This window comes from Podarcis filfolensis, assembly GCF_964270895.1.
Source record: "Podarcis filfolensis genome assembly, chromosome: 13".
NCBI classification, from domain to species: domain Eukaryota; kingdom Metazoa; phylum Chordata; class Lepidosauria; order Squamata; family Lacertidae; genus Podarcis; species Podarcis filfolensis.
Genome location: NC_139615.1, coordinates 37707039 through 37734509, shown reverse-complemented (window position 1 = coordinate 37734509; position 27471 = coordinate 37707039). Strand labels below are relative to the sequence as shown.

Sequence of the window (27471 nt, the reverse complement as noted above, 5' to 3'; positions counted from 1 at the left end):
GAGGCCTGAATCCCGACTGGAAGGGATCCAAATGGTCCGCTTCTTCCAGGCGTGCCTGGAGTTGTTCGGCAACCGCTCGCTCAATCACCTTGCCCAAGAATGGAAGATTTGAGACTGGGCGATAGTTGCCCATCGTGGCCGCATCTAAAGATGGTTTTTTAAGAAGCGGTTTAATAACCGCCTCTTTCAGCGGGTCTGGGAAGGCTCCCTCACGGAGGGAAGCATTCACCACCCCACGAAGCCCATCACCCAGTCCTTCCCGGCTAGCTTTTATAAGCCAGGATGGGCAAGGATCCAGGAGACAGGTGGTTGGTTTCACTCATCCAAGCAGTCTGTCCACATCCTTGGAGGTAACAGATTGGAATTGATCCCACTCAACTTGACTAGAGAGAACTCTAGCACTCTCCCGCCCCGGCCCTGCTCCCACGGTGGAGTCTACTTCTTCCCGAATCTGAGCGATTTTATCTGCAAAAAACTTTGCAAAATCATTGCAGGAGAACATGTGGCCCGTACTCGCTTTAACCTGTCTGGCTGCAATTACCATCAATTTTACCCATTTACATTCGTCTTTTGTTTCTAACTCGGTGCTACTCAGGCCAATAAGAACCATTAATTTAGATATTTCTACCTTCCTACACACAATTCCCGATATTTCTATACCAATCTGTTTCCAGAATTCATTAACTAACGGACAATCCCAAATTGTCAGGTAGTAATGAGCCATCAGCAGCATTTAAATATCTCTGCTCTAGGTGGGCTTTTCTCTCCCCCCTTATTAAGCACATTGGCAATTTTTCTCTGCTGGAGAAATGAGTAGTGTATGTTCCATGCCTCCCCTGACCCCTCTAACTAGTCTGGTGTCTCAAGTGCAGTGGATGATATACTTGAGCTGGTTTCTATCTCAGGCAGCAGAATGTCTTTGACTGGGCTTGGCCTCACTCAATGATCCAAAAAGTGTGAATGGTATGGGAGAAGGTGGTCCTTTATATAAATGAGTTCCTGAAAATTCAGGGCTTTTAAAGGCCAATACTAGGACCTTGAATTGAGATTGGAAGCAATTTGATAAAATCCTGACAGCTGTTTTCTGTACCAGCTGAAGCTTTCCGCCCCTCCTCCCAATACAGGCTTAAAACATTTAATTCACCTGCAGGAGATACTGAGATACTTGTGGGACCTCTCCGCAACCCACTGTAAACTGGGGTGCCTATCAAGAAAATATTAAAAGGGAACCAGAGAGCCACCAATAATCTTGTGGTGAATTTCTTTTGAATGAATGGGTGCCTGTCAAGTGCCAGAAAATAGCATTATCCTATTCATTCTTACTCAATGGCAAATCACCACACCACAGAAAGGACTATAGAGTACCTGCAATGAATGGAGAAGTTCCTGGGCTCAATCCATAACACCTCTAGGTAGGTCATTGAATGTGTCTTTCCACTCAGTGTTAACAAAGCTGAGCTAGATCGATCAATATTTTGACGTAGTTGTAGGCACCATGCTGTGTTCTGCCTTTCCCTCCACTTTTCTGACTGGAGAATGAACCAACTGGCAGTCAATTTCCCGAAACCGGGGAGGTTGTCCTGCTTCCATATGAGGTATTTAGCTGTGGGATGCTTTCATTCCCAGCAGTAGGAGGGGGAGGTAGCAGCCATAGTATGCGGGGAGAGGACAGCACCATCCACTGAGTGCCTGAGCTACAATCAAGATCTTTGTAGATCTCAGGATACTTTCCAGACTGTCACTATTTCAATTGCATATCAGCAAATTCCGGTTCTGCAGTTAAAAGTGATTCAGAATTTGTGAGCCAAACTACTCCCCCCCCCTCTGAAAATGATGGGAAAATGAATGGGAAATGTGGGATAACATTTGCTTGATGCAACATTGTCTAAGCACCTCACAAGAAAATCATGATGTCAGCTATTTATTGAGTATTCGTTATCCACAGAGGCTAAATGTGCCACCTCTCCCAGCTTTCTGGAGCCTGCCCCTCTGAGGAAACGGTCTGATCTTGCCTTCTAGATGAGCAGGCAATGAATGCACATTTACAAACTCTGCCCCGTTATTTCCTTTTAGCTCACTTATGGCTCCTTTGCTCCAGAGGATGCTGGTCAAAGCCAATCCACTCCCTTCTACAAGATGGTGCCCAGTGAAGCCCATCAGTACACTGGGATAGTTGAGTTACTTCTGCATTTTGGTTGGACGTGGGTTGGGTTGCTTGCTGGAGATAATGACAGTGGAGAGAGATTTATCCAGGACCTGAAACCTCTGCTCTCCCAAAAAGGCATTTGTTTGGCCTTCTGTGAGAAAACTCCGAAAACCACATATTTGGCAGACTTTTATGACGTGCAATCTGACTTCATCCAAATCTATCAAGTTATTATGAAAAGTAAAGCAAAGGCTGTTGTTTTCTATGGAGAAACAAAGTCTATGATTGACTTGAGAGAAATCGTAGCACTTGGTGAATTGGAAAATGTGACCATGACACCTGAGGGCAAGGTGTGGATTCTGACAGCACAGCTGGATTTTGCAGCATTAACCTATCAAATGAGCTGGGATATGCAAGTCTTCCATGGTTCCCTCTCCTTTGCAGTTCATTCAAATATGGTACAAGGATTCAAAGCCTTTCTTCAGGTCCATAATCCTTTTGAGGCAAATGGAAATGGCTTTGTCAAGCAGTTCTGGGCACAAGTATTTCTCTGTTTATTTCCAAGCTCCAATACAGAGGAGCAGGACAGTGGAACCTGCACCGGAGATGAAAAGCTGGAAGATCTCCCTTCGTCTGGTTTTGAGATGAGCATAACTGGCCACAGCTACAGTCTCTATAATGCTGTCTATGCCATAGCACATGCTCTACATGCCATGTTTTTGTCCAGGACCAAATATAGGGGAGGGACGGAAGGAGGGGTGCAGGAGCTTCAGAAGCTGCAGTCTTGGCAGGTAATTCCTTTCATGAGATACATTTTATTTGATCTGGGCAGTGATATGTAGAACAGTACCCCGAAAATTGCTGAGCACTTAATATAGGATCAGATTCTCCCCTTGTGTGCAGAGAAGGTGCTCACGAAGGAGGATTTGATCCTCCACTGAAAGGCAGGCCTGTGCAGAGCTTTGGGCAGCCAGGTACACTTGCCCTGGGAATAGGAGATCTAAGGTGGTTGTGTGGCCCCATCAGGGGCCTGCTGGACTCAAGCTATCATGCCAAGAATGCCCTGTGCCTCTCAACTGCCCTGGGCCTCAGAGAAACATTGCACAGGTCTGCTAAGAGGAGAAAGGGGGACTTGGCAGGAGGAGGCAGCTGGAGCTGGGAAAAAATGTGTCTGGAGCTGAGGAATTGAGCTGGGGAACAGCAAGTGCAGCACTCACAATGGTTGTCCCTGACCAGTAAACAACAAACAAGAGGACTTTGTTGTTGTTCTTGTTGTTGTTTAGTCGTTCAGTCTTGTCCGACTCTTTGTGACCCCATTGACCAGAGCACGCCAGGCACTCCTGTCTTCCACTGCCTCCACAGTTTGATCAGACTCATGTTGGTAGCTTCATGCTGGTAACACTGTCCAACCATCTCGTCCTCTGTCGTCCCCTTCTCCTTGTGCCCTCAATCTTTCCCAACATCAGGGTCTTTTCCAGGGAGTCTTCTCTTCTCATGAGGTGGCCAAAGTATTGGAGCCTCAGCTTCAGGATCTGTCCTTCCAGTGAGCACTCAGGGCTGATTTCCTTCAGAATGGATAGGTTTGATCTTCTTGCAGTCCATGGGAGTCTCAAGAGTTTAGCTCTCTCTCTCTTTTCTTGTTGCAAGAAGTTTGGGCAAATTACCCTAGCAGGCATTTAACAATGGCAAAACATGCAGCAAATAAAAGCATTTAAATATAGACTGTATAACCTTAAAACCTTCCCTTTCCAGTGAATCCCACACTATCCCACTTTCCTAATACACAGGTTCAGTAAGTTATCAATTGGTTTACTTGTTATCTTCTTGAAAGGTCAGATTTATGTGCTTTTCCGTACAGCAGTCAGGAAAAAGGCTGAACAGGCAGTCTGACATAGTTTGGTTACCACATGGCAAAAGTTCCTAAACTGGATAAATCTTTGTGGCGGAAGGGAGCAGCTCAGAGCTCCACACACAGGGAATTCTGAGCAGAACAGAAGACTCTGTTGCCCCTTTCCTCACTAGGTGAGCGGAAGTGACATAGGCCCAGCCTGTCCAGACAGACCTAAAGCATTAATCAGACTCAAGCATGTTGGTTAAATACAAAATCAAATAACAAATAGCTTTATTGGCATCACAGTATAGAACACTTAAAATCACTGGGATAATTAAAAGGACAAGTGTGAAGTTGTCGAAGGTCATAAGGTCACACTGTGATCGTGTGCACTTATATATTCTGTTTCGCCCTGTCTGTTCCCTGAAGGGATGTTTCGTTAGGAATCCTTCAGGTAAGCATTCTGGTTACATGAAGCTGGTTACCCCACAATTCTCTTGTTGAGTTAAGATGCAAACAGTTGGACTTGAAAGCCATGGGTTTTTTCTTTTTTCATTTCATTTCATTACTTCATAGTGACTATTTTTCTTCCAATGCAGCTCCATCCCTTCCTTAGGACTGTCTCCTTTAACAACTCTGCTGGAGAAACTGTATCTTTTAGTGAGAATGGAGAAGTGGATGCTGGCTTTGATATTACCAACACGGTCGCTTTTCTAAATGATTCCTTTGTGAGAGTCAAGGTTGGAAGGGTGAGTGTGGAGGCTATCCCAGGCCAGAAATTCTCCATTGATGACAACAGAATGGTGTGGCACAGAAGCTTTCACCAGGTGGGCCATAATTCCTACATCCATGAGATATTAGAAAATAGAATGTTGTTGTACATTGTGAAGGCAGCCTTGTAATGGGAGGTTTTAAATGTTTAATGTTTTGCTGTTTTTATTATGTTTGAAGTTGCCCAGAGTTGCTGGGGTGACCCAGTCAGATGGACGGGATATAAACAAACAAACAAACAAACAAACAAACAATTTTCCTTCTGCTTATTATTACTAGGCTCTTACCATGGGCCAATTAGAGGAGGGCAGGAGGCATTCAGTGTGGAATTATCCACCCTACCACCTTGCTGTGTTAATCGTCTTGACTGAAGTTGAGCAGGCTAGAATGCGATAAGACCTCGCCTGGGAATTCTCTGTAACTGTATTTGGGGCCAGGGATGAATTTTTCCCGCTGACTTACTGGCCCGCCTGCGGGTTTTCACCTGCCTCATATTGTCACAAGCATTATTTTTTTACATGTGCTATGATAGGAAAATGGAGGCTGGAATAGGTATTCCCTTATGAATGGAGACAATGGGGGCAGGGCTAGTGAAGATTACCCCCCTCCCCTTCCTAATTTGAGCCCTCATGCAATTTTTCTGAATGCCTGAAGTGGGCTCAAAGATGATGAGTTTCAGCATTGTTTTTAAAAACCACAAATAGCAAAGTACCGTATTTTTCTGTCTATAAGACGCCCCAGCGTAAAAGACACCCCCTGTTTTTGGGGACTCCGATTTACGAAAATGGGGGGAGATGGCCCCCATGTATAAGATGCCCCCAAATTCCAGACATTATTTTTTAGGGGGGAAACCTAGTCTTATACACAGAAAATACAGTAGGTAGTTTGTCTTTGAGTTTTGAATAAGTAGTTCAGTATTTTCCTACTGGGGGGAAAAGGAAGTCAAAAGCGCTACTAATTTCTGTGAGTTAAACTGTTTGTGTGTTCATTTAAATGGGCAGGTTCCACCCCTTTCTGAGTGTAACCCAAATTGCCCTCCTGGTTCCAGCAAGGAGAAGAAGGAGGGGGAGCCATTTTGCTGCTATGATTGTGCTCCATGTCCTCAAGGCAAGATTTCGCCCCAGAAAGGTAGGTGACACAAGATATATGCTTTTCAAACATAAGTCATGTTAGAAGTTGTTGAAAAGGTTAAGTAAATAATTGGTAACATATTGTTTGTTTGGAGAACCACGTGTTTTTTTTAGAACAGTACACATTGGGGGGGTGGGGAACTGTATTTTGGTTCATGTGTTGGTTCAAGGATTGCAGTTTGGATAACTTTCCCATTCGAATGTCAACAAAACCAAATTTCTCCTCCATACCTATTGGCAGACAGCCCCCATAAAGGAATATGGACATTGTCCTAAAAAGACAAGGTTTGTTACCCATGAGATAAATGGACCGTTGATCTGATTGAGTATAAGATGCCTTCCTTAATTCTTATTCTGAACAATTATAAGGATGATTTTTATTTGTAGTTGCCACTCTTGTCCGTCTAAACTGCACCCCAAAAAGCCTAACACACAGTACTGAGGTAGGGTTCTTAGGCATCACTTTGAATCTGGTTTATCTGGAAATATCTGTTATACTTCTAATTTAACATTATGAGTTCCATACACACAGTATTAGTAGTTGCTCTCCAACACATCTAAAATCTGAATGTATTATTTTCTTTCCAGACATGGTTGACTGTGTTGCATGCCCAAAGGACCACTATCCACACAGGAACCAATCACAATGCATTCCAAAGACCATCAGCTTCCTGTCTGTTCAAGAGCCTCTGGGGATGAGCTTAGCATTGTTTGCTCTTTATCTCTCTCTCCTCACAGTGGTGGTCCTAGCCATTTTCATTAAACATCAGGACACACCCATTGTTAGAGCAAACAATCGGGACCTCACCTACGCTCTCCTCACTTTCCTCCTGCTCTGCTTCCTCTGCCCATTGATCTTCCTCAGCCCTCCAGAAAGAATAAGCTGCCTGCTCCGACAAATGGCTTTTGGCCTTGTTTTCACAGTGACCGTTTCTTGTGTTCTGGCCAAAACGATCACGGTGGTTCTGGCCTTTGTGGCCACCAAACCAGGATCCAGAATAAGGAAATGGGTGGGGAAAAGACTGGCAAGCGCCATTGTCATTTCTTGTTCCCTTATCCAAGTGGGCATTTGTACTGTATGGTTGGGAACCTCTCCCCCATCCCCTGATTCTGACATGAACTCTGTGATGAGAGAAATCATTTTAGGCTGCAACGAAGGGTCAGTTGCCTTCTTTTACTGTGTCCTGGGCTACATGGGCTTTTTGGCCATTATTAGCTTTGTTGTGGCATTTTTTGCCAGGAAACTGCCTGAGAGCTTCAATGAGGCCAAATTCATCACCTTCAGCATGTTCTTGTTTTGTAGTGTTTGGATCTCGTTTGTTCCAGTGTACCTGAGCACCAAGGGGAAATACATGGTGGCTGTGGAGATCTTCTCCATCTTGGCCTCCAGTGCTGGCTTACTAGGTTCCATCTTTGCTCCCAAATGCTACATCATTTTGTTGAGGCCTGATCTGAACAGCAAGGAGCAGTTAATAAAGAGGAAATAGCAAATATAACCTCTCTTTATTTACATCATATAATTATGCTGTATTCTATCTCTTACAACTGTTATGTGCAATTCTTTTAAATATCCACTGCTGGCCTCTTTACAACAGGTGTCTCCAATCTCTTTTCTCCCTAAGATTCATTTGGAATACTAAGAAGCTATCATGAGTACCACAAAATATTGATGCCTGACATGAACCTTAGAGGGTAATTGATTAGGAAGTGGCCAAGGAAAAACAATATATTTAGAGGCAATTAAAAAACAAACAAACACGTGTCATTCCTTTCTAGGTTATTTTCCCATAAAGAAGGTTTCAGTAGAGTTGCTGCCTCATGATTAACCAGTGCCAGTGATTTCAGTACAGCCACTCCACACTTAATTGGGGGTTATGTTCCGAACATCAATTAACATCTGCTGCTCTTTCTCCATTCCAGATCAAAAATACTGCAGCAAAATAAACACATCTAAAATTTTGAGGGCTGGATCGAGGCTGGAGGCTTTGGAAAACTAAAAAACTCTAATAGGTACCACAAAATATGCAGGCCTGACTAGAACATCCAACGGTGATTGATTAGAAACTGAATAAGATTCCCCAAGAGACTCTCACCCCAGTCTTTAGCCTGTCTTAGTATAAATGTCATTAAATTAATGAACAGGTGTTCAGGTGTGAAATATTAGCTCAGATTAATCATTTCCACGGTCAAGTGAGGCATTTCAGCATTGATGACAGTGTATTCTACATGCCCTTCTGTTGTTCCATAAAAGGACAGAAGCCACTTTGAATGAAACATCACAAACATGGTGTGTGTGTGTTTTTGTCACCTGTTTCATTTTCCTGATGTAAAGAGAGCTAGTTATTATCTCATCTGTAATTATTACTCTCATAATTACTAACTGTCTCTTGGATAATGTCTCAATAGATTTCCAGAGAATAAAAGTCAAAGTCTAAACATTAGAATATAGAAACGCTTCTTGTGATTCTATGCATGGGAGAGGGCAGAGGAAGGGGAAGGATTTCCGCTGTTGTCTATGTTGAGTGGTAGAATAGGATCTTGATCTGTGAATTGGTAGTGTAGTGCGGTTCCTGTCAAGGCAGAATATTGTGCTGAGGGTTCTATTGAAGCTAAGGTTCATGTTTCAGATAGATGTAAGGGTGTTTGAGGAGAAAGAATATTTGCCTCAGCATGCTATTCTTTATTGTGCCCCTTCTCTTTTATCTGCCACATTTGGTGTGCAAACATACCAGGAGTTGCATCATCCATGATCTGTCCAGAATTCCACATGAATACTACCAACCTGGTGATCTTATTGTTGGCGGCCTTGCTTCTCACCTTTTTTCTGCTTTTGACAAAGAAGACTTCACAGAAAGGCTAACTACCCGTCAACTTCTTAATACCTTGTATAGACTTCATATGTCAGATAATACAGAAACATTCCTAAGCTCTAACCAGGCTTACTCAGAAGCAAGTGCCACTGGTTTCAGTGGGATTTACTTCCAGGCAGAGGTGGTGGTGGTGGGGTACTATTGCTAAGCTGAAGAGTTACCTAGTTAAGATGGAAAGCCCTTCTGTGTTCTGAATATTAAACTTCACCTCAGGAAGTTTGGGCTGAGAGCTCTTAAGAGGTGGGGTTTCAAGACCCCCAGTTGTTCACATCCAAGTGAGGCAAGGCTTATAGGATACTCCTAGTTAAAAATATGTGACAGGTTTGGAAATTATGAGAACTTCTCCATTAAGCTAGGCTACCTACTTCTCTGCATTTTGATACACGGTTTTAATTGGATCAAATCAGTACCTGTATATAAATGTTTTGTATATTTCTGTGCTTTGTGGTTTAAAAATGCTTTATATCCTCTGTTGAAGGTCTCTGTTTATGTCAGTGTGTGAGTGTCAAAGTTTGATGCTTTGTGCTCTTAATGTTGTGCAGACCTGTTCAGTTATAGCTACTTGGTGATAGGAAGACAGGAAGGGGAAAGAGATTAAATGGCATTTAATATTTATAGGCAGGGCCTGGAACAGGTACATTCATTCTGCTTGGCCTTGGGAACAACAGACAGTGATTGGCTGAAGGTTCTGAACAGTGAAGAAATGGCAGTTAACTGTCAGCTGGGAGTAGTAATGAGTGAGGTGTGAAGCAAAGACAAGAGAAAGCTGAGGTAAAAGTGGACAACTGGACTTAAATAGTTAGGTACTTATCCCCAGTGTGTCAAGATTTGTTGTAGTGAAGATCAGAACAAGTGAGCTGGTATCTCTTTTAGGCTAGGAAGGTTCCCATTTCTTACCAGAAGAATGCCATAAAAGCAGGTTTCTTAAGAGCTCAACTGTTCAAGCAGCCAGAAATACAATTGGCTAAATGCTGAGGTCAGAGGCAGATTGGTTCAGCTGCTAGGTACAATCTGTTAGTGAATTGGGCAAAAGTGGTGGTTCAGGGAATTTGGGCTGAGGTAATAATTTTCAGAGGCTGGTGTCAGCAACAGCATCTCTTGAATCTTTAGAAAGTGTTGCGTGCCAGTGCCATGTGACCTTATCACTCCTTAATGGTCAATAACCAGACAAGACAGCAACATATAAATTGGGTTCAAATAGGCCAGAACCTTACTGATGACAAATGTGAATGGTTTGGCTATAGGCATTGGATATAGCCGTTTCCCATCCCAGGCCATCTGCTGGGAGTGCATCTAATGGTAACCATATCTGGGCACTTGGAGAAGTACTATTGCCATAGCCCCCACCCAGGCAACTTGCGGATCCCTTTAACATGATGCCCTTAAACTAGGAAGAGACCACAACCAGCCCACCAGCCAGGACTAACATTTACCCAAACTTCAGAAGCTGGTGTAGGCTTCTCGCTGTGAGAAGTGAGGTTACAGGGAACCTGGCAGAGGACCTTCTTGGTAGTGGCTCCTGCCCTGTGGAACGTCCTCCCAGAGGATGTCAAGGCAATAAGCAACTATCTTACTTTTAAAAGACATCTGAAGGCAGCCCTGTTTAGGGAAGTTTTCAATGTTTAATGCTGTATTGTGTTTTTAAAGAGTGGCTGGTGAAACCCAGCCAGATGGGCAGGGTATAAATAATAAATTATTATTATTAACAGCATCTCTTAAATCTTTAGATAGCGTTGTCAAGTATATGTATTACCCAAAAGTAAGTATCAGTATGCCCTTATTAGAGATAGAGGCAGGATTCAAATCAGTTCACATTTAAATGTGAACCTACCAAAATTAGCATGCTCTAAAAAAGATAACAAAACCAAAAAACAACTATCATTTGAAATTTATACAATGCATTCTTTTAGGGAAAATTGCTTTGCAGATATGTGTATACTAGGGAAATATTTGCAGTGAAATACAGAAGAATAATTCTGAAGCCCTTTTTAAAAATTGCATAGCATATTTTCCAAGGGTTCAGCATAAAATTCTCTTTGCAGTGTGGTGGCAAGGAACTACCAGCATATTCTAGCTTTGGTGTTTGCTGTCAAGGAGATCAATGAGAACCCTAAGATCTTACCTAATATCACCCTGGGCTTCCACATCTATGACAGTTACTTCAGTGAAAGGATGACTTACAGGGCCGCTCTGAACCTTCCCTCCACACTTGTCCCCAACTACAAGTGCCACACCCAGAAATATCTGATGGCAGCTATTGGGGGACTGGACTTTGATACCTCCCTCCAAATGGTAGACATTCTGGACATTTACAAGATCCCCCAGGTAAGATACCACCTTGGCGACTTCATACTTATTTACCATCCTATTTTCTATCCAGAAAGGTTTTGTACAGTAGAGAAGGAAGCTGCTATCCTCAAAGCTGCTATCCTCAAAGCTGGGACTCAGACTATCAGGAGGCAGTTGTGCACACATTGTGGCACTTGAGTGGGATTCTGTGCATTAGTGGTTTGATAGATGTGTGGAAAGGAAGTTAAGACATGAAATGAGAAGCTGAAATGCAGTGATTAAGAAAAAGGGATGAAATGGAGAAAGAAAATGGAGGAGAGGAAATTAGCAGTGCAGGAAACCAAGGACTACAAACTTAAGAGGGAAAAAGGGGGGGGGAGAAGAGGTAAAAAGGAATGCAAGGAAATGGGCATGCGGGGGTGGCAGAGGATGAGGCAGAAGCTGAGAAGCTCCATGGAGGCAAGATCTGCTGCCCTTCCCAACTTTCTGGAACCTGCCTTCTTAAGGCAACTGGCTCATTTCACCTTCTGTGTGGTCAGGCCCTCAATGGACATATGCAGTCTGTCTTCCACATTTACAGATTATGCTTCTTTATTTCCTTCTAGCTCACTTATGGCTCCTTTGCTCCAGAGGATGCTGATCAAAGCCAATCCACTTCCTTCTACAGGATGGTGTCAAATGAAGCCCATCAGTACACTGGGATTGTTGAGTTACTTCTGCACTTTGGTTGGACATGGGTTGGATTGCTAGCTAGTGGAGACAGTGGAGAGAGATTTATTCAGACACTGAAACCTCTGCTCTACCAGAAAGGTATTTGCTTGGCCTTCTCAGAGACAACTCTGAAAACGACATATTTGGCTGAGTACTATGTCATGTATTTCCACTGGGTCCAAATTTATCAAGCTATTATGGAAAGTAAAGCCATGGTGGTGGTTGTCTATGGAGGAACAAGGTCCATGCTTGGCTTGCGAACAATTCTAGCACTAGGTTTAGTGGAAAATGTGACCAAGACATCTGAGGGCAAGGTGTGGATTCTGACAGCACAGATGGATTTTGCAGCATTAACCTATCAAATGAGCATGGATATGCAAGTCTTTCATGGTTCCCTCTCCTTTACAGTTCATTCAAATGTGGTACAAGGATTCAAAACCTTTCTTCAGGCACAAAATCCTTTTGAGGAAGATGGAAATGGCTTTGTCAAGCAGTTCTGGGCACAAGTATTTCTCTGTTCATTTCCAAACTCCAGTACAGAGGAGCAGGCCAGTGGAACCTGCACTGGAGAGGAGAAACTGGAAGATCTCCCTTCATCTGCATTTGTGATGAGCATAACTGGCCACAGCTACAGTCTCTATAATGCTGTCTATGCCACAGCACATGCTCTACATGCCATGTTCTTGTCCAGGACCAAATACAGGGCAGCAGTGGAAGGAGGGATGCAGGAGCTTCAGAAATTCCAGCCTTGGCAGGTAATTCTTTTCATGAGATACATTTTATTTGACCTGGGCAGTGATACATAAAACAGTACAGTGGTACCTCAGGTTAAGTACTTAATTTGTTTCGGAGGTCCGTACTTAACCTGAAACTGTTCTTAACCTGAATCACCACTTTAGCTAACGGTGCCTTCTGCTGCTGCCGCCCTGCCAGAGCATGATTTCTGTTCTCATCCTGAAGCAAAGTTCTTAACCTGAGGTAATATTTCTGGGTTAGTCTGTGACCTGAAGCGCATGTAACACTGTACCCTGAAAAAAATCAAGCTTCAATGTAAGACCATATTCTCCCCTTGTGTGCAGAGAAGCTGCTCATTAAGGACTAGCATAGTGAAATATTAGGCCACATTGCTTACAGCTGTTAAGCAGGAGGACCCAATCCTGCACTATCCTGCTTTTTTGTGAGCAACTTCCTTTGTGTGCATGGCAAAACATGCAGCAACCAGAAGCATTGAAAGACAAACTGTAAAACCTTAAAATATGCCCTTTCCAGTGAATTCCAGAAGATCCCACTTCCCTAGCACAAAAATCGATCACATGCTTAGCAGGTCCTACATGGTTTACTTACAAAACTCTTCGAAGTTCAAAGGTTTTTTGGAACACAGCACTCAGAAAAAAGTTGCAGAAGCAGAAGACATACAAAATGGTTACAAAATGGCAAAAGTTCCTAAACTTTTTATTGGTATAGAAAGTGGTAGTTTCAGACTACATTCTTTTCTGAAAGAAGCGGCTTCTTAAATCCATCTGGCTGTAAGGAACAGCTCAGAACTCCACTCAAACCAAATTCACACACAGAGTAAGCAGAACAGAAGGCTTTGTTGCCCATTTCCTCCCAAGGTAAGAGGAAGTGACATAGGCCAAGCCTGTCAGGACACTTTACAGCTTTAAACCCTTTAGGTATGTATTACAAGACATTTGCATTACTTCAAAGTTACTCTTTTTCTTTCAATGCAGCTCCACCCCTTTCTTAGGAGTGTCTCCTTTAACAACTCTGCTGGGGAAACGGTATCTTTTAGTGTGAACAGGGAAGTAGAAGCTGGCTTTGATATTACCAACCTGGTCACTTTCCCAAATAACTCCTTCATGAGAGTCAAAGTTGGAAGGGTAGGTGGGGAGGCTGCTGCAGGCCAGGAATTCACCCTTGAGGACAACAGAATGGTGTGGCACAGAAGCTTTCACCAGGTGAGGCATAATTCCTACATCCTTGAGAGATGAGAAAAGAGAATGTTATTCTACTTACAGATCATCAGTCCAGCACATACCTGCCTTTCCAGCCAGATTCAAAACATTTTCCTCTGCACTGCTTAAGAATAATAGAATCTTAGAGTTGGAAGTCATCCTGAAGGTCATGTTGTCCGGGATACAGGAATGTCAACATAAGATGACCTTGCTGGCTCAGATCAATGCCCAACTAGTGCAGAATATTGCCATTGGCCAGTCTTGTCCAGCATCTGGATATGGCATGTGGCTTTTGGCTTGGGGCTCTTTTCGTCCAAGTGTATTTCATGAGTCTCTTGGGAAGAAGCAGGTGTTTCCTGCTTGCAGTTCAAATGCATGATGGTTGAGAAGGAAGTAGGGGCTGTGAAGGTTTGTGGGTAGCTATTCTTTGTCACCACGTGTAGAATGAGGAAAGGGACTTCTTAGATCGGAGAAGAATCAGGGCTCCCCAAGATGGCTTGCCTGGCACCTCCCTACATATTTATAGGCACCAGGCGAAAACATTCCCAAGCCATTGGTGAATTAAACTATTTATGGTCTTTCAAACTGGGATGTTACTGTTTCTGTTTGTCATGCTTTCCCTTTTTATGTTTTTATAATGTAAACTGCCCTGTGGCATGGTATAATAAATAACTAAATAAGGTTCTGAAAGTGGCCAGCCAGACGCATTTGGGAAACACGCAAAGAGGACATGATCATAAGACCTCTCTCCCCTTTTGTGGTTTCCGACAACTGGTATTCAGCACCATACTGCCTCTGACCATTGAGTAAATGCATACCCTCCACCAAGGATGGTAGCGTCTGATAGGTTTCTCTTCCATTAGTTTTTCCAATCATCTTTTAAAGTCAGCCAAGTTGATGCCCATCAATGTCTCCTGTAGAATTGAATCTCATAGTTTTAGCTATACTGTGTGAAAAAGTGCCCCAATCAATCAAAAATTAACTTCATTGGATATCTCTGAGTTCTAGTATTATGAGAGAGGGAGAAAAGCTTTTCCTTACCCTCTTCCCCATTATCTACATGAGCAGGTTTCACCACTTTCGCTATGTAACCCAAGTTGCCCTCCTGGTTCCAGGAAGGAGAAGAAGGAGGGGGAGCCATTCTGCTGCTATGATTGTGTTCCGTGTCCTCAAGGCAAGATTGCATCCCATAAGGGTAAGAGACACCGGATATATAATCTTCCAACCGTATGTCATGTTAGAAGTTGAGGAAAAGGATAAATAAATTAGTGGTGATGTGTGCATTTTTGTACATATTGTTTTAACGGAGAACTGCATTACAAATGTTTAGAGAAGTACACATTTTTAAGGGCATCTGTACTTTGGTCAATGTGTTTGCTCAAGGAGTGCAATGTAGATAGCCTTCTCATTCAAGTGGAATAAAAAAAAAATCCCCTCCATCCCTATTGACAGATAGCCCCCACAAAGGAATATGGACCTTCCCCCAAAAAAGAAATGGTTTGACGCCCATTATCTAATTTTTGTTGCAGGGTAAGATACAGCAGGCAATTTTGAACTAAATGCACCAGTGATATGATTTTGTATGAGACACCTTCTTTAATTCAGGCAATAACAAATAAATGATGCGTGATCGTACACCCGGGCGTGGTGGAATGCGTTCAACCTAGTATGTGGGGGTAGAATGGGGCTGGGAATGGAACCTCTGTGCAAAAAGGTCATGGACTGTACCTGTTCTGAACAATAACAATGTGGTTTATGTGGAGTTAGCAAGCCATCACAGGACACCCCACATAACCCAACACAAAGGTTGAGGTGGGATTCTGATGCATCACTTTCAATCTGGTTACTCTGGAAATATCTGTGATAACTACAATTTAACCTTATGCGTTCAATACTCACAGCACTAGTTGTCACTATCCTAATGTCTGAAATAAAAATGCATTACTTTTTTCCCAGACATGGAAGATTGCGTTGGGTGCCCCAAAGACCACTATCCAAACATGGAACAATTGCAATGCATTCCAAAGACCATCAGCTTCCTGTCTTTTAAAGAGCCTCTAGGGATGAGCTTAGCATTGTTGGCTCTTTCCCTCTCTCTCCTCACAGTGGTGGTCCTAGTCATCTTCATTAAACATCGGGACACACCCATTGTCAGAGCAAACAATCGGGACCTCACCTACACTCTCCTCACTTCCCTCCTGCTCTGCTTCCTCTGCCCATTGATCTTCCTCAGCCCTCCAGAAAGAGTGAGCTGCCTGCTCCGACAAATGGCTTTTGGCCTTGTTTTCACAGTGACCGTTTCTTGTGTTCTGGCCAAGACTATCATGGTGGTTCTGGCCTTTGTGGCCACCAAACCAGGATCCCGAATGAGGAAGTGGGTGGGGAAAAGATTGGCAAGCTCCATTGTGATTTCTTGTTCCCTTATCCAAGCAGGCCTTTGCACTGTGTGGTTAGGAATCTTTCCCCCATTTCCTGATTCTGACATGCACTCAGTGAAGAGAGAAATCATTCTAGGCTGCAACGAAGGGTCAGTTGCCCTGTTTTACTGTGTCCTGGGCTACATGGGCTTTTTGGCCATTGTCAGCTTTGTTGTGGCGTTTTTTGCCAGGAAATTGCCTGAGAGTTTTAATGAGGCCAAATTCATCACCTTTAGCATGTTTTTGTTTTGTAGTGTTTGGATTTCCTTTGTTCCGGTCTACCTGAGCACCAAGGGGAAATACATGGTGGCTGTGGAGATCTTCTCCATCTTAGCCTCCAGTGCTGGGATACTGGGCTCCATCTTTGCTCCCAAATGCTACACCATTGTGTTGAGGCCGGATCAGAACAGCAAGGAGCAGTTAATAAAGAGGAAATAATAAATTATCCCATCATCTTTGTGGGGTTTTTCCTACCAAAATATGAGCAATGTAATCTCTCTTTATCCACCCCATTCAGTTATTTTGTGCCAGGCATAGCTCACTTTGGGATTGAAGTGGTAATCAGGCCTCTTGCTCTCCTTCACTTTACCTGAGAAGCACAACATTTTAGGTCTGAGCTGGTTTCCTCATACTCAGACCACCTGGTTCTTAGAAGCCTCCCTTGCCTTCCTATACCAAGAATTTGGAACTTTCAGCATTGTAAATAAGCCTTGTTTTGCTGCCTGTGTTTTCTGACTGTTGTGTGGGAAAGCACATGAACTTTGCCTTTGAAGAGTTTATAAGTATTACCAGTTCTTTTTTTTTTATTGGTTTTAATTCATTTTGCTACATCCAACATTAAAACAAGTGAAAAAATAAACATACATAACACATACATACAAAAAAGGAGTACATAAATAAAAGAAATAATAAAACAAAAAAACAAAAAAAACATCTCCTAACATAAAACACCAACTAATTAACTTACATTAACTAAATAACTAAATAACACACAACATTAATTGACTTCCCTTCATCTCGGTTTCAGAATATATTATATGATTTTTTATCTGCAGTTTCTTTTCCTCAAAAGACTCTTTACGTCACAAGTGTTATGTCACACCTACTGTGATTTTTAGATTTTTTACCTCTGTTTCCATATATGTCATAAATTTATTCCATTCTTTATTAAACTTTATGTCTTTTTGATTTCTTATTTTCTGTGTCATTTTTGCCAGTTCTAAATAATCAAATAGTTTGGTTTGCCATTCGTTTATAGTTGGGATTTTTGATGTCTTCCAATTCTGCGCTATTAGAGTTCTGGCAGCCACTGTCGCATACTGAAAGAGTGTGTGGTCTTCCTTTTTGATTTCCTCCCCAATTATCCCCAGCAGAAAGGCTTCGGGGTTTTTTTATAAAGGTATATTTGAGGATTTTTTTTAATTCATTGTAAATAGATTCCCAGAATTTTTTGATAGGCTCACACAACCACCACATATGATAGAAATCGCCCTCCTTGATCTTGCACTTCCAACATAATTTATCACCAGTTTTATATATTTTTTCCAGTTTTACGGGCGTTACATACCACCTGTACATCATTTTATACATATTTTCCCTGAGTGTTGTGCATGCCGAGAATCTCATGCCTTTATTCCATAATGCCTTCCATTTATCAAACTCTATGTTATGTCCGAAGTCCATTGCCCATCTGATCATTACCTCCTTTACTTCTTCATCTTTGGTATCCCATTCAAGTAACAGGCTATACATTTTCGATAGGAGTTTTGTTTTACTTTCTAGTATTTCAATCTGAAATCTAGATTTTTTCTCACTTATCCCATTCTTTTTATCCTCAGACCATATAGAATTAATTTGGTGAAATTGGATCCATCCTGTCAATTTGTTCTTTATTTCTTCATAAGGCCTAATCCTCCAACCAGTCTCTGTTTTTACTAGTAGGTCTTCATATGTCCATCTTTCTCCTTCGATGTTTGGTTTTTTTATTGTCAGGATATCAATTGGCGATAGCCACCAAGGGGTCTTCTGTTCCAATAATTTTTTGTTTCTTTCCCACACTTCCAGCAGTGGTCCTCTAAAAATGTGGTTAGAAAATCCTTTATGAACCTTTAAGTATTACCAGTTCTTAACTTAACAAATGTGTGGTGGTATTCTATGCTAAGGGAAGAGGGAGGTCATATTTTAAAGGTCTAGCAAACTATATTTCCCCACTTCAATTTGCTGCATATTTTGTGATTTAAAATCTCGGGTGGAAATCTCTCACCAAAGAGTTTGTGCCCCAAACCTGGATCTTGGCATCCAGAGCATTCTCCTTTGTTGATACCTATTTTTCCTTCCTACCAACACAAACCACGTACAAAACTCAGCCCTTTTCACCATTCTTTTGTCTTGGCATAATTGTCAGGAAACTAATGAACTGGTGTTCAGGTGGGAAATTTTGGGAGGTCAGATTAATCATTTGCACCGGTCAGCATTAATAAGAGACTGGCTAACTGTTCTTCTCTTTCTCATTGCTATTAATTCTGCATCCCCTTTTGTTGTCCCATAAACAGACAGAAACCACTATGGATGAAAAATCAGAAGCAGGGGGGGTTTTTTGCTCATTTTCTGAGAGCTTGTTATTACCTCACCTGTAATTATCACTCTCAGCATGTCTATGTCTCCCTTGGATAATGTCTCAGTAGATTTCCAGGGAATACTAACCAATGTCAAAACATGGGTATTATAACCTCTTCCTGCCATTCTTTACAAGGGAGAGGACAGAGGAAGAGGAAGGATTTTCACTTTTCTTTCAATCAACTTGTAAAATAGGGTTTTAATTTGTGAATTGTTAGAGAAGTGCTGTTCACGACAAGGCAGAATATTGTACTGAGTGGTTGTTAAGCAAGGTTCATGTGCTGGATGGAAATAAGGGTGTTTGATTAGAAAGAATATTTGCTTCAGTATGCTGCTGTTTATTGTGCCCCTTCTCTTTCATCTGCTACATTTGGTGTGCAATCAGACCACGAGTTGCATCCATGATCTGTCCAGCATTCCACATGAATACCACCTACCTGGTGATCTTATTGTTGGCGGACTTGCTTCCCACCTCCTTACTGCTTTTGATGAAGAAAACTTCGAAGAGAGGCTAACTATCCATCAACTTCTTAATAACTTGTAAAGAATTCAAATGTCAAGTAATCAGCTGATACTGAAATATCCCTCAGCTCTAACCAGGCCTATTTAGAAGCTAGTTCCACTGATTTCAGTGGAATTTACATCAAGGCAGGTGGTGTGGGGGCATTTACAAAGCTGAGGAGTTTGCTTGGAAGAAGGGAGATGCAGATCTGAATGTGTCGGTGTGATGAGAGAGCCTGGTCTTGTTGATGTGTTCTCTCCTCCCCACATCCCACCAAACCTCTTCGAAGTAGAGGTTAACAAGAGAACTCACAGATTAAACCTCCCTAGTTTAAGATGGAAAGCCCTTCTCTGTTCTTAATGCTCACCTCAGAAAGTCTCATGTGAGGGGTCTTAAAGGCTCACTTCTCCTTTGAGGTGGCACTCAAAGAGCCCCTGATGTTCTCATCTAAATCAAGCTAGACAATTGTGTTTATAATTTATAGACAGGGCCTGGATCAGATATATTCAGACTGTATTCAGCTGAAGGTAGTGATCAGTGAAGAAATGTCAGTTAACTGTCAGTTGGGAGAAGTTCTGAGGGAGGTGTGAGTTCCAACTGAGCAGTAAAGATCAGGTTTTCTGGGAGGAAAATGGCAGGACTAGGGGAAGTCTGAATGAGCCCTACATTAAGCTAAAATGCTGCTCAGTTCATACCAGAAGAACACTATAAAAGCAGATTTCTTAAAGGAGCTCAGCTGTCCAAGTAGGCAGGAACATAATCTGAGGAGTTTGCCAGTCAGAGGCAGATTGTACCTAGCTGCTAAACCAATTTGTGAGTGAACTGGACAGAAGTGGAGGCTTAGGGAAGTTGGTATGAGAAAAAGATTTAGATGCTGGTGTCACCAAGAATATATCTTCAATCTTCAAGAAGTGTTGTCAAGTATATGATGGACCCCAAAGTAAACATCAATATTTCATTATTGGAAAGGGGGGGGGGAGTTCTAATCAGTTCATATTCAAATGTGAAACTACAAAAAAAGAGATGTTCCAAAAATATATCAGAAATAAAACACAGCCATCATTTGAAATTCACACTTCTCCGAATTGTTCAATGCAGTTCTCCACCTAAACAATATAAACAAAAATGAATATCTGGAGGTCCCTAAAGTATCCCTTAAAATGCATATATTAGTGTAAGTGGAATACAATGCATTCCTGTGGGGAAATTCTTCTGCAGATATGCAGATATTAGGGTACAATTTGCACTAAGATACTGAAGATTCATACAGAAGCCCATTTTTAAAGAATAATGCATAGGATATCCCCCAATGATATAGCATAAAATTCTCATTGCAGTATTGTTCCAAAGAACTACCAGCATATTCTGGCCTTGGTATTTGCTGTCAAGGAGATCAACGAGAACCCCAAGATCTTACCCAATATTACACTGGGATTCCACATCTATGACAATTACTTTGATGAAAGGATAACCTACTGGGCTGCTCTGAACTTTCCCTCCACACTTTTACCCAACTACAAGTGCAACATCCGGAAACACCTGATGACAGTTATTGGGGGACTGGACTTTGATACCTCTGTCTACCTGGCAAACATCTTGGGCATCTACAAGATTCCCCAGGTATGATGCTGCCTTGGGCATTTCACACTCACTCACCACGATATTTTCTATCCAGAAAGGATTTGTATAATATAGAAATAGTTGTGAGAGACAAAGGAGAGTGATTCTGCCCTTCAGAAAAAGTGTTCCCAGTGTGCTTTGCACAGTTAAATAGAATGCATAGCATCAAATTGTCAGTGTCTATGCATGAAGATAAGGTAATGGGATGGTGGAAGAGTTCTCATCTCACCCCACTTCCTTATCCTCACACACCTAAAAACATGTATCCAAATTCCTTTCTGCCGACTGACACCCTCTCACCTTTACTCCATGGTCTACTGGTTGGAGACTGAAGCTGCTCACTTGCAAAGCTGGAAGCCTGCCAATCAGGAGTCAGCTGCCCATACATTGTGGCACTTGATGGGGATTCTGTCTTAGTGATTTCAGAGAGGAAGGGAAGTCACCATGAAATCAGGAGCTGAAATGCTGCGATGAAGCAAAGCAAAAGAAACAGGGGAGAAGAAAGCAGCAAAATAGGAAGGCATAGAGGAAAAAGTGGAGAAAGAAAAGGAGGAGGGAGGAGAGGGAAGCAGGAGTGCAGGAAACTAGGTGTGCAGGGGTGGCAGAGAAGGAGGTGGAGGCTGAGAAACACAGGGTGCAATCTGCCACTCCTCCCAGCTTTCTGGAACCTGCCTTCTTAAGGCAACTTGCTCATTTTGCCTCCTGGGTGGAAAGGCCCTGGATGCACATACCTAGTCCATTTGCAATAATAGATGATGCTCCTTTATTTCCCTTTAGCTCACTTATGGCTCCTTTGCTCCAGAGGATGCTGATCAAAGCCAATCCACTTCCTTCTATAGGATGGTGCCCAGTGAAGCCCATCAGCACGCTGGGATTGTTGAGTTACTTCTGCACTTTGGTTGGACATGGGTTGGGTTGCTTGCTGCAGAAAGTGGAGAGAGATTTATTCAGACCCTGAAACCTCTGCTCTCCCAGAAAGGCATTTGCTTGGCCTTCGCAGAGACAAACCTGAAAACGACACATTTGGCTGCGTACTATGCCATGTATTTCCAGCTGATCCAAATTTATCAAGCTATTCTGGAAAGTAAAGCCAAGGTGGTGGTTGTTTATGGAGGAACCAAGTCCATGCTTACATTGAGAACAATGGTAGCACTAGCTGAAATGGAAATCGTGACCAAGATATCTGTCGGCAAGGTGTGGATTCTGACGGCACAACTGGATTTCACAGCATTGAGCCATCAAATGAACTGGGATATGCAAGCCTTCCAGGGTTCCCTCTCCTTTGCAGTTCATTCAAATGTGGTACAAGGATTCAAATTCTTTCTTGAGGCACAAAATCCTTTTGAGGCAAATGGAAATGGCTTTGTCAAGCAGATCTGGGCACAAGTATTTCTATGTTCATTTCCAAACTCCAGTACAGAGGAACAGGCCAGTGGAATCTGCACTGGAGATGAAAAGCTGGAAGATCTCCCTTCATCTGGTTTTGAGATGAGCATGACTGGCCACAGCTACAGTATCTATACTGCTGTCTATGCCATAGCACATGCTCTACATGCCATGTTCCTGTCCAGGACCAAATACAGGGTAGTGGTGGAAGGAGAGAGGCAGGAGCTTCAGCCTTGGCTGGTAATGCCTATCATGGGATATACTTTATTAGATGTAGGCAGTGATATGTAAAACAGTACCCTGAAAAAATTCAAACTCCACATCCTCCGCTTCTGTGCAGAGAAGCTGCTCATTAAGGACTAGCACAGTGACGTATCAGACCATCTTGCTTTTAAAAAAACAAAAAAATGTTTTTACAAATTCATTCACATGCATAGTATTATTACAGATATTTAAACTTGCACAAGATTCTTCTGAATCTCAAGATTTCCCTCCTCCCCTCCATGGATTCTTTAAATAACTTTTTAACTTGCATATTATAAATCCATCTAATTTATCACCCTTCATTGTGTCCAAGTCCTATGTATCATTGCAAGAGTTATTTAAAGTCTGCCAACGAGTTCAAGCATTTACAGTGGTCTTTCAAGTACAATATACATTTGTCCCCTTCTTTGTTGAAGTTTTGATCCTCCTGAGTTCTGATTTTCCTGGTTAATCTTGCCATCTCTGCATAGCCCAATAGTTTCATCTGCCAGTCTGCCCTAGTAGGTATCTTGTCGTCTTTCCATCTCTGGGCAAGAAGCATCCTTGCAGCTGTTGTAGCAGACATAAACTGTCTTTTCATTTCCTTCGGTATCTCTGTACCTACAATTCCTAACAAAAAGGCTTCTGGTTTTTTAAGAAAAGCTATTTAAAACCTTTTTTAAAAAAATCATTGTATATCATTTCCCAAAATTCCTTTACCACTTTACAATTTCACCACATATGATAAAAGGTGCCTTCCTTTTCCTTACATTTCCAACAAACATTTGAACTTGTCCTATACATTTTTGCTCATTTCCTCTGCAATACATCATTTACATATAATTTTCTTTTAAAGTATAACACGCTACAAATTTCAAATCCTCTCTCCATAGTTTTTCCCATGCTGCGAACTGTATATTATACCCAAAGTTTCTTGCCCATTGAATCATAACCGATTTAACTTCTTCATCTTTAGTAAACCATTCCAATAACAATTTATACATTTTAGAAAATAATTTCACATTATTTCCCAACCATTCTTTCTCAAACCTTGATAGTTCAGTAGCGAAACCTTTTCTTTTATCTATTTTAAAGACATCATTCAGCTGGTGATACTGTAACCAATCTGTTAAAAGGTCTCTTATGTCCTCAATTTTTTTCAATTTCAGCTGGTGTTCCTCCTCTACTAATAACTCCCAATATGTTGCCCAGCCTTTTCTCATATTCAATTTCTTCACAGAGATCGCTTCTAATGGGGAGAACCATCATGGTGTTTTCTGTTCTAGCTAATTTTTATATTTATCCCATACCACATATAATTACTTTCTTATTTCATGGTTCAGGAATCCTCTGTGTACCTTACCTTTTTCATACCATAGATACGCATGCCAACCAAATCTGTTAGCATAACCCTCCAAATCCAAAATATCTGTGTTTTATAATGTTATCCATTCCCAAAACCAGCAAAGGCAGGATGCCTCATATTATATTCTTAAATCTGGAAGGGAAAAGCCACCTCTATCTTTAGAGTCTTTTAATAGCTTATGTTTTATTATTGGATTCTTCCCCCTGCCAGATAAATTTTGAAATATCTCTTTGCCATTCCTTAAAGGGCCCTGTCCCACTGATCACAGGAATTGATTGAAACAAAAACATTATTGGCAATACGTTCATTTAGATGTGCTCCCCCAAAATGATAGATTCATGCTTTATTTCCCACCGTTATTCCTTTTACTTCTTCATCTGATCTTATATTTTGTGCCAGTGTCTCTAGTACTAAAATAAACAGTAATGGCAACAGGGGACATCCCTGTCTTGTTCCTTTCATTATTTTACATCTTCCATTATTACATTATTCACAATCAGCTTTGCCTGTTGTTCTGAATAAATTGCATCATTTCCTCTATAAAATGTCTCTCCAAAATCCATCATTTCTAATGTCCCCCCCCATAAAAGTCCAGGAAACATTGTCAAAGGCCTTATTTTGCATCTATAAATATTAATGCTGCTTGCTTATAATTCCTGGCCTCCAGATATTCTATTAAATCAATTATATTTCTCATGTTATCCTTCATCTGCCAACCAAGAAGAAAGCTGGCTTAATCTTGATGGATGAAATCCTTTTCATTCTATTTGCCAAAATATTGGCAGTTTGTAGTCATTATGTCATAAAGAGATTGGCCTGCAATTTTTAACTGAAAATAAATCTGTATCTTATTTCGGAATCAATGTAATATATGCCTCTTTCTGAGATTCTGGCAGTTTTTCTGTATTTAATATTCCATTCATTATATCCTTAAGTGGTTGTGCCGGAAAATTCTGTACTGTATTGGCCCGAATATAAGCTGCACCCAAATATAAGCTGTACCTTTAAGACTGGGGGGGGGAACCCCTGAATATAAGCCGCTTCATTTCTCGCTGCTCCTGGCTGCATACTGGGGGCAGGGGGTGGGGCTGATCTGCATTGCTGGCAGCCTTATCCCTTCCCGGCCTTGGGGGAGAAGACGTGGGACTATGCACGGGGCAGGCACTGCTTTGCCAAGCTCCTGGCACTGTTTGCCCAACGCTCCTGGCTACATATCATAAGGTTGCGAATATAAGCCACACATTAACTTTTCATGGTCTGAATTTGGGAAAAAGGTGGAGCTTATATTCAGGCCAATACGGTCATTTCTTATAATACTTAGCTGATAGTCCATCAGGTCCTGGCGATTTACCAGCTTTAGCCTGGCCTATTCCCTGTTGCATCTCCATCATTGTTACTGGTGCATTCAAAGAACTGATCTTCTCCTTTGGAATTTTTGGTCAATTGTTCTGCTTTAAATAACCTTCTATTTTTTCTCTGTGTTCCTCACCAGCTCAATATAGCTCTGTGTAATAACTGTTTCCTTATATCTTTTGGATTGTCTACTATTTTCCCTTCTGCTTTCAGTTTATTTATTAAATATTCACTCTCTTTTTTCTTTAACTGCCATGCCAGCAATTTCCCTGGCTTGGGTTATGGTCCAAAAGTGTCCTAAGTTGTATCTCTGTTTTTTTTCTTAATTCCATGTGGCTGTAGGGAGCAGCTCAGAACTCTACACACACCAAATTCACATTTAGAGTGATCAGAACAAATGGCTTTGTTGCCTATTTCCTCCCAAGGTAAGAGGAAGTGACATAGGCCAAGCCTGTCAGGACACCTTACTCTACAGCATTAAAGCCTTTATGTGCGTATTACAAGACATTTGCATTACTTCAAAGTTACTCTATTTCTTTCCTTGCAGCTCCACCCCTTTCTTAGGAGTGTCTCCTTCAACAACTCTGCTGGGGAAACGGTATCTTTTAGTTCGAACAGGGAAGTAGAAGCTGGCTTTGATATTACCAACCTGGTCACTTTCCCAAATAACTCCTTCATGAGAGTCAAAGTTGGAAGGGTAGGTGGGGAGGCTGCTGCAGGCCAGGAATTCACTCTTGATGACAACAGAATGGTGTGGCACAGAAGCTTTCACCAGGTGAGGCATAATTCCTACATCTATGAGAGATGGGAAAAGAGAATGTTATTCTACTTACATATCATCAGTCCAGCACATACCTGCCTTTCCAGCCAGATCCGAAACATTTTCCTCTGCACTGCTTAATTATAATAGAATCATAAGGTTGGAAGACATCCTGAAGGTCATGTTGTCCAGGATACAGGAATCTCAACATAAGATGATCTTGCTGGCGCAGATCAATGCCCAACTAGTGCAGAATAATGCCATTGGCCAATTTTGTCCAGCATCTGGATATGGCATGTGGCTTTTGGCTTGGGGCTCTTTTCGTCCAAGTGTATTTCATGAGTCTCTTGGGAAGAAGCAGGTGTTTCCTGCTTGCAGTTCAAATGCATGATGGTTGAGAAGGAAGTAGGGGCTGTGAAGGTTTGTGGGTAGCTATTCTTTGTCACCACGTGTAGAATGAGGAAAGGGACTTCTTAGATCGGAGAAGAATCAGGGCTCCCCAAGATGGCTTGCCTGGCACCTCCCTACATATTTATAGGCACCAGGCGAAAACATTCCCAAGCCATTGGTGAATTAAACTAATTATGGTCTTTCAAACTGGGATGTTACTGTTTCTGTTTGTCATGCTTTCCCTTTTTATGTTTTTATAATGTAAACTGCCCTGTGGCATGGTATAATAAATAACTAAATAAGGTTCTGAAAGTGGCCAGCCAGACGCTTGTGGGAAACCCACAAAGAGGACATGATCATAAGACCTCTCTCCCCTTTTGTGGTTTCCGACAACTGGTATTCAGCACCATACTGCCTCTGACCATTGAGTAAATGCATACCCTCCACCAAGGATGATAGCCTCTGATAGGCTTCTCTTCCATTAGTTTTTCCAATCATCTTTTAAAGTCAGCCAAGTTGATGCCCATCACTTTCTCTTGTAGAATTCTATCTCATAGTTTTAGCTATACTGTGTGAAAAGGTACCCCAATCAATCAAAAATTAACTTCATTTTTTATCTCTGAGTTCTAGTATTATGACAGAGGGAGAAAAAGCTTTTCCTTACCCTCTTCCCCATTATCTACATGAGCAGGTTTCACCCCTTTCGCTATGTAACCCAAGTTGCCCTCCTGGTTCCAGGAAGGAGAAGAAGGAGGGGGAGCCATTCTGCTGCTATGATTGTGCTCCATGTCCTCAAGGCAAGATTTCATCCCAGAAGGGTAAGAGACACAGGATATATAATTTTCCAACCGTATGTCATGTTAGAAGTTGAGGAGAAGGATAAATCAATCAATGGTGATATGTGCGTTTTTTTATGTATTGTTTGAATGGAGAACTGCATTACAAATGTTTAGAGAAGTTCACATTTTTAAGGGCATCTGTACTTTGGTCAATGTGTTGGTTCAAGGAGGGCAATGTAGATAGCATTCTCATTCAAGTGGCATAAAAACCAATTTTCTCCTCCATACCTATTGACAGATAGCCCCCATAAAGGAATATGGACCATCTCCTAAAAA

The 27471-nt window shown here is 41.9% G+C and overlaps 1 protein-coding gene and 1 long non-coding RNA gene across 3 annotated transcripts in view; one reads left to right on the top strand and one right to left on the bottom strand.

The window, feature by feature from the left end:
* Nucleotides 1-27471, top strand: part of LOC310747656 (uncharacterized protein) — a 144359-nt gene that overhangs the window by 30745 nt on the left and 86143 nt on the right. Inside the window, exons 6-9 of the mRNA XM_083582309.1 lie at nucleotides 10791-11073; nucleotides 11643-11847; nucleotides 12289-12503; nucleotides 27048-27174. Of these exons, the coding sequence (XP_083438435.1) occupies nucleotides 10791-11073; nucleotides 11643-11847; nucleotides 12289-12503; nucleotides 27048-27174 (830 nt within the window). The remainder of the gene's footprint in view (nucleotides 1-10790; nucleotides 11074-11642; nucleotides 11848-12288; nucleotides 12504-27047; nucleotides 27175-27471) is intronic.
* On the bottom strand, nucleotides 11654-20563 carry LOC310748174. 2 transcript variants are annotated; one of them, XR_014541160.1, is made up of 3 exons: nucleotides 19606-20559; nucleotides 13581-13727; nucleotides 11654-11787 (listed from the first exon to the last, which is right to left on the bottom strand). It is a non-coding gene; the product is annotated as an uncharacterized lncRNA (long non-coding RNA). The 2 variants fall into 2 exon arrangements; XR_014541159.1 differs by having other exon boundaries at nucleotides 11778-11876; nucleotides 19606-20563.